This window comes from Pseudophryne corroboree, chromosome 6, assembly GCF_028390025.1.
Source record: "Pseudophryne corroboree isolate aPseCor3 chromosome 6, aPseCor3.hap2, whole genome shotgun sequence".
In the NCBI taxonomy this organism is placed as follows: Eukaryota; Metazoa; Chordata; class Amphibia; order Anura; family Myobatrachidae; genus Pseudophryne; species Pseudophryne corroboree.
In genome coordinates, this window is record NC_086449.1 from 148209901 (window position 1) to 148227883 (window position 17983).

The following is a 17983-nucleotide window of genomic DNA, read 5'->3' on the forward strand; positions in this document are numbered from 1 at the left end:
CATCCCTAGTCATGTTATTTGCTTTGCTTTTCTGCAGTTGTCATTAACCAAATAAAAGGAAGAATGAGATAATTTTGGAGCCATTGGCTAGCATTGTATGTCGCTGTACATTGGCAATATCTTTTTGGGCTCTGAATATATTTATCTGGTGCAAGGTTATATGTATTTACCATTTGTTGTATTGTCTATTTACCAGCGCGTATTTCCTTATGTGTCTGCTATGGTGAGCAACGGGTCTTTGACATACGATCATAGCCGGGATGGGCGTCCTACAGAGCTGGGAGGATGCACAGCCATGGTGAGGAACCTCAACCATGACACTTTTCTTGTCATCCGCTATGTCAAGCGCAGACTCACGGTAAGAATTATTGTTTTTGAGGAGCGTTTCCTGGCTCTGTGTCATTAACGTTCTGCACCACTGTGTGGTTTCTTACCTTGCTTTCTTACACCTAACGTGTCACCTGTCTGCTCCATTCTTCGATCTGCCTGGCTTTGTATGCACTTATTGAAGTGCTGCATGTGGACTGAAAGCAGAGTGAGCAACCTGTAAGGCTCATTGAAAGCCCATCACTTCATTCCAGTCACACCAGTCCAAAGAAATAAGTCACAAGACACAGTTCTGTATGATAGAAGCCCTAGGTCACACGCCTTGCTTATCTGTCTTCACCAGAATAAATGAGCAGGAGTCACCTTTCCGTGACCTCCTTTTGTCTTTAGAGTTACACGTTCCAGCGCCTTACATTTTGTTACTGGCGAGATCTCTAATCATTCTATAACTTTATCTTTCATTCGCCCTCCACCATAATTATTAGACCTGTAATCATGCACAAGATCTACTTATCCTCTCCATGGCAGTCTTCTCAGCTTCTCTCTCCGCACCAGAATAGTGGGGTATCTCTCAGCTACTGAGAAATGGGGTAGAGGGGAAGTTCTGATGTAGTTCTGTGTTTCCCCTTTTATTACTGCTTTCTTGCTATGCATCATTATTTGAACCGCTCATCTCACCAAGTCCCTCCCCTCTCCATTTGCAGATCATGATTGATATTGATGGAAAACAAGAATGGAGGGACTGCTTGGATGTACCTGGTGTGCGCCTGCCCCGTGGATATTACTTTGGGACTTCTGCAGTAACCGGAGATCTGACAGGTAGGAATAAAGAAGTCAAAACTAATATGCCTATGAGTCAGATTGGGGCAGATTCACTTAGTTTACTAATAAGTGGCATTAACTGGAATGTCCTACAGAAATAAAAGGTTCTCTGGGTAGGGATTCTCACTGGTAGTGGTATTTAAGTAAAAAAATGTCCTAGTCCGGAAACTTGACGTAATTAGGTTCAAAGTCTATTTATATCTGCTGTAGGTAGGACTGACACTCTGTAACTCAGGCCTGTGCGACCCCTTGTGGCAAATAGGGGTCACTGCTTTTCATAGCAATAACTGGAGCTGATCAAAAAGGGAGAGTGGGGATATTTCTGCAGCGGGGTACACTCTTCCACGGGAATACATCAGGGTGTAGAGATGGATCTTGATCCAGGGGCACCAACAGGCTAAAGCTTTAGACTGTTCCAGGATGCATTGCGCAGCCTCCTCTATATAAACCCGCCTCCAGGCACTGCGAGCTCAGTTTTAGAGTTGGTGCCTGCATAAGCAGGTCACTTAACAGGGGGGCTGCGCAGGCAGCCCTGAAAAAGCTATTTAGAAGACTTCAAGGGCTGCAGCACTTCGTATGTTTGTGTGACATACTGTGCTGCAGCTCCATCACCTCCCCAGCAGCGTCGCATACTCCCGCTGTCTCTGTTCCAGGGTACTTGCAGCGGAGGTGCTCAGGTTCCTAGGCACACCACCGCAGACGCTCACCTGGATCGCGTGGCTGTTACTAAGGGAGGAGGTGAGAGGGTCCCCCAGGCGGGACCCGCCATTAAATCGCGTTCCGGTCCCCGGAGACTGGAACGCGACCGGAACCCGGTCTCCGCAGGGCAAGGTCTCTACTGTAAATCCACCTGATTTATCAGCGCTGTGATTCTACAGACACTTAAGTATTCTACATGTCATTTTAAGACAGCGTTGGTTAAGAACAAGTGTACCTCTACCAGAACATATTGTACGAGTATTCAGATACATACATCCGGTCTCATCTCAGACCGCGCATTGTGTATGTATGTGTATGTATGTGTATATATGTGTATATATATATATATAATATATATATATATATATATATATATATATATATATATATATATATATATATATATATATATAAATATATATAAATAAGTGTGTGTATGTGCAGTTTTATTGCCTGACTAAAATATTTATCTGCATTGTGACTGTGTGTGCCTGTATCTGCTGTGTGCATTTTACTTTCAGTGTATCACAAGCTATAGCTATCACTGTATTCTGTACCCTTGGGGACTAGGTGCGTCAGGGTCTATTATATAGTGCTGCGCAGTATCTACAGTTAAGTGTATTTTACTGTGCATTTCAGTCACATCATACCGCATTTATTCTCTGCTTGTGTTTTGCATTTTCTGAAACACAAATAGGGGATTTATTTGCAGGTATTATATTTGTCTGGCTATATTGTACTGTCACGCTCTAAGGTTACATTCACTATAATTCTACCACAAAGGGCGGGAAATCCGTGGACGCTCCTGCATCATGCAGCGCATGCACTAAGGATTTGCCTGAGGGGGAAGTTTTGAAGAATGGTCTGTGTAATATGTGCCATACATCTCCCAGTCAGCCCGCTGCTCCTGTAGCCAATCAGGAGCCACCTTGGGCGGCGTTCTCAAATATGCTAAATACGCTTACACCCCCTATGGGACCTCCTGTGCCTTTGCAGCCACATATTGTCCCTATGGTTAATCCACACTGGGCAGATTCTCTGTCTACCCAGATACAATTGATTCAATCTTTGGTTAGACAAAAACCTACCCCACGTCCCTCTGCGGACAAGGGGTCATCTAATCAGGCCACCTCCTCCACACAATCCACTAATATCTCACTTCTGATGAGGGAGTATACCCTCACTTCTGATGAGGGAGTATACTGATTCGTCAGACCCTGATACAGTCGCTTCTGACGAGGATACTACTACGCAAGTTGATGTCCCTGACTTAGTGGAGGCTATTAAGCTGATTCTACAAATCAATGATGATGTAGATCCCACTACTGCGTCTAAGAAACCTAATAAATGTAAACATCAGAAGTTAACTAAAGTAGTTTTACCACATTCTGACCATTTGGTAGACATACGTCAGGAACTCTGGTCTTTTCCAGGAATGAAATTCTCCCTGTCCAAAAAGATGCTAGCTCGTTATCCACTCTCTGCTGAGTTGTGTAACAAGTGGGAAAATCCACCGCTGGTGGATTCCCATGTCACCCGTCTTGTGGTGTTCTCTACTCTGCCTGTCACCACTGTCGCCTCACTGAAGGAACCGACAGATAAGCGTGACGAAGGATGCCTGAAGTCTATTTACTCCCTTACAGGTGCTGTACATAGACCCACTGTAGCAGCCTCCTGGGCCGCAAAAATTATTGAAGCATGGGTTCAGGCGATAGAGGAAGAGCTGCCTCAGGATATATATGACACTGCCAGACAATATCCGTCTCCTATTGCCACCGCCTCCCACTACATTCAGGAGACGTCCATCCTGGCTCGCCGTATTCTGTGTGTTGAGGGCATGGAAGGTGGACCTAGACTCCAAAAGACCTTGGAGGTACTCCCTTTTAAGGGAAACATCCTGTTTGGGGAGGATCTGGATAAGATTGTTACTGACTTAACGGCTGCTAAGACTGCGTTTCTCCCAAATACTAATACTTCTGTACAGAAGGCAAACAGTACCACTTTTTGTTCCTTTCGACCTCAAGGGAAAGCAAAAGGTCAGGCATACCCGAGACAAACTCGTGCTCCCAAAACCACTAAGCCCAAAGCAAAACAATCCTGGGCTGCCCGTCAGCTTGCTTCCAAACAAGACAAGCCTGCTGCATAACTGGGCGGGGAACCCAGGGTGGGAGGCCGACTTCTGCAATTCACCCAGGTCTGGTTAAAGACCACTTCAGATGCATGGGTGCGAGAAGTCATCTCTCACGGGTACGCAGTCTCTTTCAAGAGACTGCCCCCTTGCAAGTTCCGAACGACTGTTATCCCTTCGGACCCGTTGAAGGCGCAAGCTTTACACCTGGTTGTGCATTCCCTCCTGGATACAGGAGTGGTAGTGCCGCCGGTACCCCTGTCCCAGAGAGGCAGAGGATACTACTCGACCCTGTTTCCAGTCCCGAAACCCAATGGGTCTTTCCGGCCTATACTCAACCTCATATCACTGAACAAATTTGTTAAAGTGTCCCAAGTTCCGTATGGAAACGCTGCGCTCGATTGTACTGGCCATGGAACCCGGAAATTATATGGTATCCCTGGATATGCAAGATGCCTATCTGCCTATACCTATTGCCAAATTGCATCGGCAATATCTGCGGTTTGCTATTGGCAACCTTCATTATCTGTTCCAGGCTCTGCCGTTTGGACTGGCCACGGCCCCTCGGATCTTCACCAAGGTCATGGCTGTGATGACTGCTCATCTGCGTCGTCAGGGAATCAGGATCCTGCTGTATCTGGACGACTTGCTGATCCTGGCGAACTCCCATGATGTCCTCCTCAGTCATCTACAACTAACGGTAAACTTCCTACAAGCCCACGGGTGGCTCGTCAACTGGAAGAAGTCCTCGCTGGTCCCTGCTCGGAGCATGGTGCACCTGTGGGCACTGCTGGACACACACAGTCAATTACTCTTTCTATCTCCAGAGAAAGTCCTGAAACTTCAGGACAGGATAAGATGCTTCCTCTCTCGCCCAAGAGTATCGATACACTTGGCGATGCAAGTACTAGGCCTCATGGTGTCTGCATTCAACATGGTAGAGTACGCTCAATTTCATTCCTGCCCTCTACAAAGGTTAATCCTTTCCAAGTGGGATGGCCTGCCTCATCAGATCAGATCTCAAATGATCTCCTTGACTCTGGAGGTTCGTCTAGTCACTGACCTGGCGGCTACAGGACCAGCAGTTGAGCAGGGACAGTCCCTTCTGGAACTCTCCAACTGGGTCCTCCTGACTACGGACGCCAGTCTGAGGGGTTGGGGCACGGTGCTGGAGCAACACTCTCTCTCCAGAGTCGGTGGACCAGGGAGGAATCTCTCCTCCCGATAAACCAGGGATGGGGAACCTTTGGCCCTCCAGCTGTTGTTGAACTACACATCCCAGCATGCCTTGCTACAGTTTTGCTATTTGGCCATGCTAAAACTGTTGCAGGGCATGCTGGGATGTGTAGTTCAACAACAGCTGGAGGACCAAAGGTTCCCCATCCCTGCGATAAACATTCTGGAATTGCGGGCAGTGCTCAGTGCTTTGACTCTTGCCCTGCCTTTGATATGGCACAGGCCTGTTCAGGTACGGTCAGACAACGCCACCATGGTGGCTTACATAAATCATCAAGGCAGCACTCGAAGCCACATGGCAATGATGGAAGTGCCAGCAATATTGGCAGTGTTCATTCCGGGGGGTCCTCAACTGGGAAGCGGACTTCCTCAGTCGTCAGGACGTGCACGCCGTAGAGTGGAGTCTTCATCAGGAAGTCTTTCAACTCCTAGTGGACAAGTGGGGCTTACCAGATGTAGACCTGATGGCGTCTCGACACAATCACAAAGTTCCGGTCTATGGATCAAGAACAAGGGATCCTCAAGCAACATTTGTAGACGCACTGGCAATTCCATGGAACGTACGACTGCCCTACGTGTTCCTTCCAGTGTCACTCCTGCCCAGGGTACTACGGAAGTTCAAGCAAGGAGGAGGAATACTACTTCTAGTCGCTCCAGCATGGCCCAGACGGCATTGGTTCTCAGACCTGCATGGTCTATCGATAGCATGTCCTCTTCTACTTCCTCAACACCCAGACCTCCTCGTTCAGGGCCCTTCTGTCTACCCGTACCTGGCCAGACTAGCTTTGGCGGCGTGGCTCTTGAAGCTTCACTCCTAAGGGCCAAAGAGTTCTCCGAGGCGGTTATCCAAACTATGCTAAAGGCCTGCAAACCGGCTTCTGCACGGATTTATTATAGGGTCTGGAATTCTTATTACACCTAGTGTGCTGCTAAGAATTACAATGCTTACAAGTTTAGTATTTCCAGACTTCTGGCTTTTTTGTAACAAGGCCTGGATTTAGGACTTAGTCTGGCCTCCCTCAAGGTTCACAAATCTGCCTTGTTGGTGTGGTTTCAGAGAAAAATTGCGTCTATTCCTGACATTCATACATTCACTTAGGGCGGCTGAATCCACAGTACGCCCTATGTCCCTCCTGTGGCTCCATGGGATCTGTCTGTTGTCCTGAATGCCCTGCAAGAGTCTCCATTTGAACCTCTTGAGTCAGTGGACCTTAAATGGATTACGGCTAAGGTCCTTTTCTTGGCTATTGCCTCTGCCAGAAGGGTATCTGACTTAGGCACTTTATCCTGTTGTCTGCCCTTTTTGATGTTTCATTGTGACTGCGCAGTTCTCTGAACTCGTCCCGGTTATTTGCCTAAGATGGTGTCATCTTTTAAGCTTAACCAAGAGATTGTGGTTCCGGCCTTCATGTCTTCTGATTTGTCCTCCAAAGAGCGGTCTTTGGATGTGGTAAGGGCTCTCCATGTTTATGTGGAGAGAACTGCCTCTATCAGGAGGTCAGAACCCTTTTTTTTTGTTTGGTTTCCACAAACGTGGCTGGCCTGCGAATAAGCAAACCTTGGCCAGATGGATTAGAATGGTGATTGCACAAGCTTATGCGCAGGCTGGGCTTCCGTGCTCCTGCTTCTATTAAGGCCCTACTCGGTCTGTTGGACCTTCTTGGGCGGCTACGTGGTCCTCCGTGAACACGTTCTTTAGGTTCTATACCTTTGATACTTCTGCCTCCCAGGATGCTTCCTTTACCCGCTAAGGTGTGTCCCCTCCCTTGAGGAACTGCTTTAGAACATCCCTGGTGTATTCCCTGTGGAACACAGTGTACCCCGCTGCAGAAAAGGAGATTTACGGTAGACTTACCATGGTTAAATCTTTCTGCGAGGTACACTGGTTTCCACAGGGCACCCACCCTGACGCACTTAGCTTCTTTGAGTTTGTATGGCATTAGCAGCTGGTCCCTTCTCCTCCTGTCGTGAGAATGTGGTTCTATGTGACTAACATCTGGCTTCTCTTTTACCTGCTTCTGCATTGGACTGGTTAACTAAAACTGAGCTAACAGTGCCTGGAGGTGGGGTTATATAGAAGAGGCCTCGCAATGCATCCTGGGACAGTCTAAAGCTTTAGCCTGTTGGTGCCTCTGGATCAAGATCCATCTCTACACCCCGATGTATTCCCTGTGGAACCCAGTGTACCTCGCAGAAAGATTTAACCATGGTAAGTCTACCATAAATCTCCTTATGCCATATAGGTGGCATCTACTGGTTATTAGCCTCTCGCCACCCTGTACAGCTAAGTGTGCTACACTGATTCAATATTATGCTGCGTATATGTATAGCTCATGTTTATTCAGTCTGCAGTCAAGGTTAACTTGTGTTTCCTAAAGATGTTGGTAATTATTATCGCCATCTAATGTCTGGCTCCTTTCTGACATGTCATTCCACTACTTGGGGGGCCTTGAAATTAGCTCATGTTGTTTTAAGCAGCAGATTGAATATTTGGAAATGGCTCTTCCTTTCCCCTCTCCCCATAATAAAACAAAAGGGGTTCTATCCCAAGGGCCTTTGTAGCATTTGCACTTTATTTTGAAAACTGCTTTTGTCAGAAGACAGCCGCTAGGACAAGGTACAAAATGCGGTGGCTTAGCCAAACAACATGAGCAGATCCTGCTCCATTCCAAAGTAATCCAGCCTGCAGTGCTGTGGTGACTTGTGGGGCAGGAGACTATTACTGACACACTGCCATGTTAACACCGTATCGCCTGACCTTTGGTGGTTTGTTCATTATGCAGCACAGATATAACTTCTTTAGTTGCAGCTACGATCAGATGAAGGCTTTATAATTGAGTTAATACAATAGTTCCTGTTAACCTTTCTATCCACCCAATCTTCTGCGCAGACAACCATGACATAATCTCGCTGAAACTGTACCAGATCAGTGTGGAGCGCTCCCCTGGAGAGGAGAAGATGGACAAAGAGGTTTTCATACCAAGTGTGGACAACATGAAACTACCAGGAGGTGATTTAAGGCTGCGTCTTTCTGCCTCTTTTGTTTACTTGTTCTAGTTTCTCTTATGTAGTATCAGCCTCTGTGCTGTTTGTTCCATATCAATAATTTCTCTAACGTCCTAGTGGATGCTGGGGACTCCGTCAGGACCATGGGGATTAGCGGCTCCGCAGGAGACAGGGCACAAAAATAAAGCTTTAGGATCAGGTGGTGTGCACTGGCTCCTCCCCCTATGACCCTCCTCCAAGCCTCAGTTAGGTTTTTGTGCCCGTCCGAGCAGGGTGCAATCTAGGTGGCTCTCCTAAAGAGCTGCTTAGAAAAAGTTTTTAGGTTTTTTATTTTCAGTGAGTCCTGCTGGCAACAGGCTCACTGCATCGAGGGACTTAGGGGAGAGAAGTGAACTCACCTGCGTGCAGGATGGATTGGCTTCTTAGGCTACTGGACACCATTAGCTCCAGAGGGAGTCGGAACACAGGTCTCACCCTGGGGTTCGTCCCGGAGCCGCGCCGCCGACCCCCCTTGCAGATGCCGAAGATGGAAGAGGTCCAGAAGCAGGCGGCAGAAGACTTTTCAGTCTTCCTGAGGTAGCGCACAGCACTGCAGCTGTGTGCCATTGTTGTCAGCACACTTCACACAGCGGTCACGGAGGGTGCAGGGCGCGGGGGGGGGCGCCCTGGGCAGCAATGTATAATACCTTCTTTATGGCTAAAAATACATCACATATAGCCCTTGAGGCTATATGGATGTATTTAACCCCTGCCAGATCTCACAATCTCCGGAGAAGAGCCCGCCGAAATAGGGGGCGGGGCTTATTCTCCTCAGCACACAGCGCCATTTTCCTGCTCAGCTCCGCTGTGAGGAAGGCTCCCAGGACTCTCCCCTGCACTGCACTACAGAAACAGGGTAAAACAGAGAGGGGGGGCATTTTTTTTTGGCGATATTACTATATTTAAGCTGCTATAAGGATACAACACTTATATAGGGTTGTTCCCATATATATTATAGCGCTTGGGTGTGTGCTGGCAAACTCTCCCTCCGTCTCCCCAAAGGGCTAGTGGGGTCCTGTCTTCAATAGAGCATTCCCTGTGTGTCTGCTGTGTGTCGGTACGTGTGTGTCGACATGTATGAGGACGATGTTGGTGTGGAGGCAGAGCAATTGCCGATAATGGTGATGTCACCCCCTAGGGAGTCGACACCGGAATGGATGGCTTTGTTTATGGAATTACGTGATAATGTCAGCACATTACAAAAATCAGTTGACGACATGAGACGGCCCTCAAACCAGTTAGTACCTGCCCAGGCGTCTCAGACACCGTCAGGGGCTGTAAAACGCCCTTTACCTCAGTCGGTCGATACAGACCCAGACACGGACACGGACACTGAATCTAGTGTCGACGGTGAAGAAACAAACGTATTTTCCAGTAGGGCCACACGTTATATGATCACGGCAATGAAGGAGGCTTTGCATATCTCTGATACTACAAGTACCACAAAAAGGGGTATTATGTGGGGGGTGAAAAAACTACCTGTAGTTTTTCCTGAATCAGACGAATTGAATGATGTATGTGATGAAGCGTGGGTTAACCCAGATAGAAAAGGGCTAATTTCAAAAAAGTTATTGGCATTATACCCTTTCCCGCCAGAGGTTAGGGCGCGCTGGGAAACACCCCCTAAGGTGGATAAGGCGCTCACACGCTTATCAAAACAAGTGGCGTTACCGTCTCCTGATACGGCCGCCCTCAAGGATCCAGCTGATAGGAGGCTGGAAACTACCCTAAAAAGTATATACACACATACTGGTGTTATACTGCGACCAGCCATCGCCTCAGCCTGGATGTGCAGTGCCGGGGTGGTCTGGTCGGATTCCCTGACTGAAAATATTGATACCCTGGATAGGGACAGTATTTTACAGACTTTAGAGCAATTAAAGGATGCTTTTCTTTAAATGCGAGATGCTCAGAGGGATATTTGCACTCTGGCATCGAGAGTAAGTGCGATGTCCATATCTGCCAGAAGAAGTTTATGGACACGACAGTGGTCAGGTGATGCGGATTCCAAACGGCATATGGAAGTATTGCCGTATAAAGGGGAGGAATTATTTGGCGTCGGTCTATCGGATCTGGTGGCCACGGCAACGGCCGGGAAATCCACCTTTTTACCTCAGACCCCCTCCCAACAGAAAAAGACACCGTCTTTTCAGCCGCAGTCCTTTCGGTCCTATAAGAACAAGCGGGCAAAAGGACAGTCATATCTGCCCCGAGGCAGAGGAAAGGGTAAGAGAGGGCAGCAAGCAGCTCCTTCCCAGGAACAGAAGCCCTCCGCGGGTTCTGCAAAGCCCTCAGCATGACGCTGGGGCTTTACAAGCGGACTCAGAAACGGTGGGGGGTCGACTCAAGAATTTCAGCGCGCAGTGGGCTTGCTCACAGGTGGACCCCTGGATCCTGCAGATAATATCTCAGGGTTACAGGTTGGAATTCGAGAAGTCTCCCCCTCGCCGGTTCCTAAAGTCTGCTCTGCCAACGTCTCCCTCAGACAGGGCGACGGTATTGGAAGCCATTCACAAGCTGTATTCTCAGCAGGTGATAGTCAAGGTACCCCTCCTACAACAGGGAAAGGGGTATTATTCCACACTATTTGTGGTACCGAAGCCGGACGGCTCGGTAAGACCTATTCTAAATCTGAAATCTTTGAACCTGTACATACAAAAATTCAAGTTCAAGATGGAGTCACTCAGAGCAGTGATAGCGAATCTGGAAGAAGGGGACTTTATGGTGTCCCTGGACATCAAGGATGCTTACCTGCATGTCCCAATTTGCCCTTCACATCAAGGGTACCTTAGGTTCGTGGTGCAAAACTGTCATTATCAGTTTCAGACGCTGCCGTTTGGATTGTCCACGGCACCTCGGGTCTTTACCAAGGTAATGGCCGAAATGATGTTTCTTCTACGAAGAAAAGGCGTATTAATTATCCCTTACTTGGACGATCTCCTGATAAGGGCAAGGTCCAGGGAACAGCTGGGGGACGTAGTAGCACTAACCCAAATAGTGCTGCAACAGCACGGGTGGATTCTGAATTTTCCAAAATCTCAATTGACCCCGACGACACGTCTGCTGTTCCTGGGAATGATTCTGGACACGGTTCAGAAAAAGGTGTTTCTTCCGGAGGAGAAAGCCAAGGAGTTATCCGAACTTGTCAGGAACCTCCTAAAACCAGGGAAAGTGTCTGTGCATCAATGCACAAGAGTCCTGGGAAAGATGGTGGCTTCTTACGAAGCGATTCCATTCGGCAGATTCCACGCACAAACTTTTCAGTGGGATCTGCTGGACAAATGGTCCGGATCGCATCTGCAGATGCATCAGCGGATAACCTTGTCGCCACGGACAAGGGTGTCTCTTCTGTGGTGGTTGCAGAGTGCTCATCTGTTAGAGGGCCGCAGAATCGGCATACAGGACTGGGTCCTGGTGACCACGGATGCCAGTCTGAGAGGCTGGGGAGCGGTCACACAGGGAAGAAACTTCCAGGGAGTATGGTCAAACCTGGAGATGTCTCTTCACATAAATATACTGGAGCTAAGAGCGATTTACAATGCTCTAAGCCTGGCAAAACCCCTGCTTCAGGGTCAGCCGGTGTTGATCCAGTCGGACAACATCACGGCAGTCGCCCACGTAAACAGACAGGGCGGCACAAGAAGCAGGAGAGCAATGGCAGAAGCTGCAAGGATTCTTCGCTGGGCGGAAGATCATGTGATAGCACTGTCAGCAGTGTTCATTCCGGGAGTGGACAACTGGGAAGCAGACTTCCTCAGCAGACACGATCTACACCCGGGAGAGTGGGGACTTCATCCAGAAGTCTTCCACATGATTGTGAACCGTTGGGAAAAACCAAAGGTGGACATGATGGCGTCTCGCCTCAACAAAAAACTGGACAGGTATTGCGCCAGGTCAAGAGACCCTCAGGCAATAGCTGTGGACGCTCTGGTAACGCCGTGGGTGTTCCAGTCAGTGTATGTGTTTCCTCCTCTGCCTCTCATACCAAAAGTACTGAGAATTATACGGCAAAGGGGAGTGAGAACGATACTCGTGGCTCCGGATTGGCCAAGAAGAACTTGGTACCCGGAACTTCAGGAGATGCTCACGGAAGATCCGTGGCCTCTACCTCTAAGACGGGACCTGCTTCAGCAGGGACCGTGTCTATTCCAAGACTTACCGCGGCTGCGTTTGACGGCATGGCGGTTGAACGCCGAATTCTAAGGGAAAAAGGCATTCCGGAAGAGGTCATTCCTACACTGGTAAAAGCCAGGAAGGAGGTGACTGCACAACATTATCACCGCATTTGGAGAAAATATGTTGCGTGGTGTGAGGCCAGGAAGGCCCCCACGGAGGAATTTCAATTGGGTCGATTCCTACATTTCCTGCAAACAGGATTGTCTATGGGCCTCAAGTTGGGGTCCATTAAGGTTCAAATTTCGGCCCTGTCGATTTTCTTCCAAAAAGAATTGGCTTCAGTTCCTGAAGTTCAGACTTTTGTAAAAGGAGTACTACATATACAGCCCCCGGTTGTGCCCCCAGTGGCTCCGTGGGACCTTAATGTAGTTTTGGATTTTCTCAAATCCCATTGGTTTGAGCCACTCAAATCGGCGGATTTGAAATATCTTACATGAAAAGTAACCATGCTACTGGCCCTGGCTTCAGCCAGGAGAGTGTCAGAATTGGCGGCTTTATCGTATAAAAGCCCATATCTGATTTTCCATTCGGACAGGGCAGAACTGCGGACGCGTCCTCATTTTCTGCCTAGGGTGGTGTAAGCGTTTCACCTGAACCAGCCTATTGTGGTGCCTGCGGCTACTAGCGATTTGGAGGATTCCAAGTTGCTGGACGTTGTCAGGGCATTGAAAATATATATTTCAAGGACGGCTGGAGTCAGAAAATCTGACTCGCTGTTTATACTGTATGCACCCAACAAGCTGGGTGCTCCTGCTTCTAAGCAGACGATTGCTCGTTGGATCTGTAGCACAATTCAACTTGCACATTCTGTGGCAGGCCTGCCACAGCCTAAATCTGTCAAGGCCCATTCCACAAGGAAGGTGGGCTCATCCTGGGCGGCTGCCCGAGGGGTCTCGGCATTACAACTCTGCCGAGCAGCTACAAATTTGATACCCTGGCTAAAGAGGACCTGGAGTTCTCTCATTCGGTGCTGCAGAGTCATCCGCACTCTCCCGCCCGTTTGGGAGCTTTGGTATAATCCCCATGGTCCTGACGGAGTCCCCAGCATCCACTAGGACGTTAGAGAAAATAAGATTTTACTTACCGATAAATCTATTTCTCGTAGTCCGTAGTGGATGCTGGGCGCCCATCCCAAGTGCGGATTGTCTGCAATACTTGTACATAGTTATTGTTACAAAAAAATCGGGTTGTTCTTGTTGTGAGCCGTCTGTTCAGAGGCTCCTACGTTGTCATACTGTTAACTGGGTTCAGATCACAAGTTGTACGGTGTGATTGGTGTGGCTGGTATGAGTCTTACCCGGGATTCAAAATCCTTCCTTATTGTGTACGCTCGTCCGGGCACAGTATCCTAACTGAGGCTTGGAGGAGGGTCATAGGGGGAGGAGCCAGTGCACACCACCTGATCCTAAAGCTTTATTTTTGTGCCCTGTCTCCTGCGGAGCCGCTAATCCCCATGGTCCTGACGGAGTCCCCAGCATCCACTACGGACTACGAGAAATAGATTTATCGGTAAGTAAAATCTTATTGTTTCCCCCCCCCCCTTAGTGGATGATCCTGCGGAGTCCATGAGTGGTTTTGCACTGTTCCTCATTGTCTTCTTCACGTTATTTGGATTAATCTTTGCTGGTGTCATATTGCTCATCGTGTACAACAAGTGGCAGGAAAGAAGCCGTAAGCATTTCTACTGACAATGTAGTGATACTCGCCAGTTACTGAGTCTCGGCGCACTGCTAGGACTTGCAAACCGATGGATGGATGGATGGGTGGAGAGTCATTCTGTGAATGGGTCAGAATACGAGTCCTTCCAGCTTGGGGCAAGAAAAGGTTTTGTTTTAAACACTGTGTTTTTTTTTTTTTTTTTTGTAAGCTGCTACTGAAGACTTCTATCTGTATAAGATTCTAAGTTCTCATATTTATATCTGTTTGACGTGTGTCTGTCACATAGACACGGAGGAGATGAGCGGTCAGTTTGATCATCTGTTATAAGAATGCAACCTATCATCCACTACTCACTACGGACGTCACTCATGCCTGTAGTTCATCATCCCATTATGTCTGGCTGCAGTCTTGTGTAGGGGGGCGGGTGCCTGCCTCCAGTTTTGTGTAGGGGGGCGGGTGCCTGCCTAATTTCTATTTTAATACTGGTTTCCTTGTGCTGTTTAACAAACTCATCCTTGCTCAACAAACATGAATTTAGGTGGTTGTGGTTTTTTTTTTTTTAATTGCCTGAAGAAGATAAAAAAAAAAGCTGCATCTTCCCAAAGACTATCCCGGCATGTACAGCGGTGCCGAGTGTCATATGCCTGTGTAGCTCTATTATTTGTTTTACAAAACCTAGGTAGTGTGAGTTTATATAATAGCATTGTTTTGTCATAAATGCATCTGTGTGATGAGAACTGTAAGTGGTTGTGTCTGAGTGCAGTTGTTCTATACCGATTCCTTTCTAGGAAGGCAATTGTGACCTATAAACTCGAGGCTGATTCCCTTGGCGTGGGGTTTTAGCTTCAGGGTAAGTGCCCACAGCTACTGCCCGAGGGTGCATTTATTGCAGATTTCTGCTGAAACCTTCCTGAATTGTGAACACATCCATATTAACTATTGCTTCCTGGGCTAGTGGTGGGTGGTGATTGCAGCGCTACAAGTGCGTAACCCGGGAGCTATGGCTTACCACAAGAAATAATTGATTCGATCTGGCCCCTAACCCAGCAGCTAAAACTCTGTGGTAAGTCCTATGGGTAATTGAATTGGCGCCTGGTGGCATCTCAGACATGAAATACTATGTAAGACTTACAGGTCTCTCATCGATGCCTGTAGAATGTTGGTACCGAGCTGCTCGCAGTTACAGTGCACATTGCTGCTTAGTGCCTATGCTGCCATAATTCTTGGCTGCACCAAAAATATATTCCATTCGCAAGTGGACTAAGAAGAAACCTGAAGATGGGTCTGTATACATATACTGAGAGAGCACCTATCACTGCTGTCTCCCACACATTCCACATCGCTGACTCCCAAGATCTTCCTGTCCCCTAATTCCTACCTCCTTGCTCAAGATGGGAAAATTATAGCTAAAATGTAACTTACATGATTGTCAAGATCCCTCATTCACACACCACAAATCTATGTTGAAATATCTGGAATTGGTACTGTGCATTTATCTGATTTTAGCTGAGCGTCATTTGATGTTCTCTTGTAATGCTTCAGAAGCAGGCAAGATACCAGGGCTGGATGTAATGCCGTTCTAGATCGGCCAGCATTCCGCACCTCCGGCCAACATGCATTACCGCCGGCCCCAGATCTCTTCAATGCCAAATGTTGGAGTTTCTGCACATGAGATATCTTAAAACCGCACTAAGCTATGATAGTCCCTTCAATGTCTGTTCCTTGGTGTCCGCTCTCGGCTACCAGAAGGCAATGTGATCTATTACTGCAGTCGCCACGTATGGTCCAGTAGTGAGAGCAGCACTTTATTCTATTACAGCTTGTTTCCCATCTGTGCTCATGGTTACAGAATTCCTCAGTCTATTTATTATATATATTCTCTATACAAAGCCATGTCATAGGATTGTTAGTGAGTGGCATAATATAGGCCAGCATTGCTCATATCACTACAGATGTACACTGGTCGGATGCTGCACCTGCCTGGATGTGGTGAGAAAACCCCACTGAGACATGGTCACACCGTGTTCTGTAATGGAATCTATCTCTGGATGTCCCCAGCTGCTCACCTGTCCATGCTGCCTTTTACCTACATCACAAGCAATCTTATTCATTCATCATCTAGAAAATGCTGAATTCTATTTTCTTGTTACTATAGTCAATGCCTTACTGAGCTGTTACAGAGGTCTTTGCACATGTACTATTTATGAGGGGAAAACCAGTAATAAATAACTACCATCCGCTGGTCAGTGCACTTATAAGATGTCTGGGATCGGGCTGAGAGGTCTCATTCTACAGCTGGAAAACAGTCTGTTTATTCTTGTATACATGTATTATATACATGGGGATTGTATCCATTTCTGACTCAGGGAGAAAATCTGTCCGGGTTTGGCACTGAATTTTATACTGTGAATGTGGAAATGTCTTCTGCTGCATTTATTTCCTCTCTGCTTGTGCATTTCAATAAACAATGTTCCAATAATTGTTGCTTATTATTTGCAATTGATGTGCCCAAGCCAATAGGGTATATAGCAATGATGGGGAAGCTTTGGCACGCCAACTGCTGTTGAACTACACATCCCAGCATGCCCTGCTACAGTTTTAGCATGGCCAAATAGCAAAACTGTAGCAGGGCATACTGGGATGTGTAGTTCAACAACAGCTGGCGTGCCAAAGGTTCCCCATCACTGGTATATAGTATGTCATCTAATGTAATTTACAAGGATATTAACCCCATCACTGCTAAGTACAAGTAATCTCATCCTATACAATGCAGGGGCTCAATTGGAAGGAGGAGGGGCTTTCCAATTTTATTTTTACATTTTGTCTGTCTCTTCCAATACAAACTTTACAGAGCTTTTCATGATCACACCTCTATAAATCTTCCTATTTAAAAGTGCTCGATCTTCGTCATCCAGTCACCCCCAGACTCATGTACCCTCATTTGAAGTAAGAGGGTCATCTCTTTTGAATGATATGACTTCAAAAAAAGTTGTTCTTGAGGATTTGTATGTGCTCAGCAGAGACCAACCCTGCACTGCTGATATCCTTATGAAGTCCTGGACTAGGGAAATATCTATAAAAAAAAAAAAATTGAAAAAGGGCAATACCCTCTCAAATGATGTGGTTACTGCAGAAATACTGGTAGATCTGTCAGATGGGGAGGGCACATAATGTGCACACTCATCCATACATTTTACCAATTTAGTTTTTTTTACATTGCAGGAAAGTACATTTAAACTTTTATGGCCATTTTGGGTACATTGTCTTTGCTTTGTGAGGCGATGTCTAAATTCATCTTCAGGAAATTCAATCTTCTGAAAAACCCGGAAGAGTCAGGTTGGGTATAATATCTGGACAATTTGTTTCAATTGCACGCTCCTGCAAGTCACATGCAAGGTCTTCTGGTTAGCTATGCTGCATGGCCAATCAGAAGATATCTTGTGTGACCCAATGCAGTCTTAACGAAGGACGGACCGTGGTGTCACTCATTATATTGTGAGGTATGGAGCGGCTATTTCCGCTGGTCCAGGGCAAATGGAAATCGCCCCGACCATCAACAATATTGCCGCTCATCCTAGGGCAGGGCTGGGCAATTATTTCAGCTGAAGGGCCACTTAACACTTTCCAATGAGTATTCGAGGGCCGCCATAGGCATGTGCCAAAAATATAGGGGTGTGGCTTCATGGGGAAGGGGCGTGGCCACAAAACAATACAGATTCATATTAGGCTGCACAACAGCCTCTATTATTCAAATTACTCTGCACAGTAGGTAGAGGTCCCTTTTACACATTACGGCAGACAGAGCCCCCTTTTACACATTACGGCAGACAGAACCCCCTTTTACACACAACTTTGAGAGGAGGGGGGTAATTGGGCGTTACAGACATGGCT

At 47.3% G+C, this 17983-nt stretch overlaps 1 protein-coding gene across 3 annotated transcripts in view; it reads left to right on the forward strand.

Moving 5' to 3' along the window:
* Positions 1-16571, forward strand: part of LMAN2L (lectin, mannose binding 2 like) — a 56513-nt gene extending 39942 nt beyond the window's left edge. For 2 of the 3 annotated variants that reach the window (XM_063932007.1, XM_063932008.1), the window contains 4 exons: positions 197-358; positions 1032-1146; positions 8103-8222; positions 13979-16571. In XM_063932007.1, the coding sequence (XP_063788077.1) occupies positions 197-358; positions 1032-1146; positions 8103-8222; positions 13979-14121 (540 nt within the window). In that variant the 3' untranslated portion in view covers positions 14122-16571. The remainder of the gene's footprint in view (positions 1-196; positions 359-1031; positions 1147-8102; positions 8223-13978) is intronic. The other variant, XM_063932009.1, reaches the window with a different exon arrangement.
* Positions 16572-17983: the final 1412 nt, after the last annotated feature.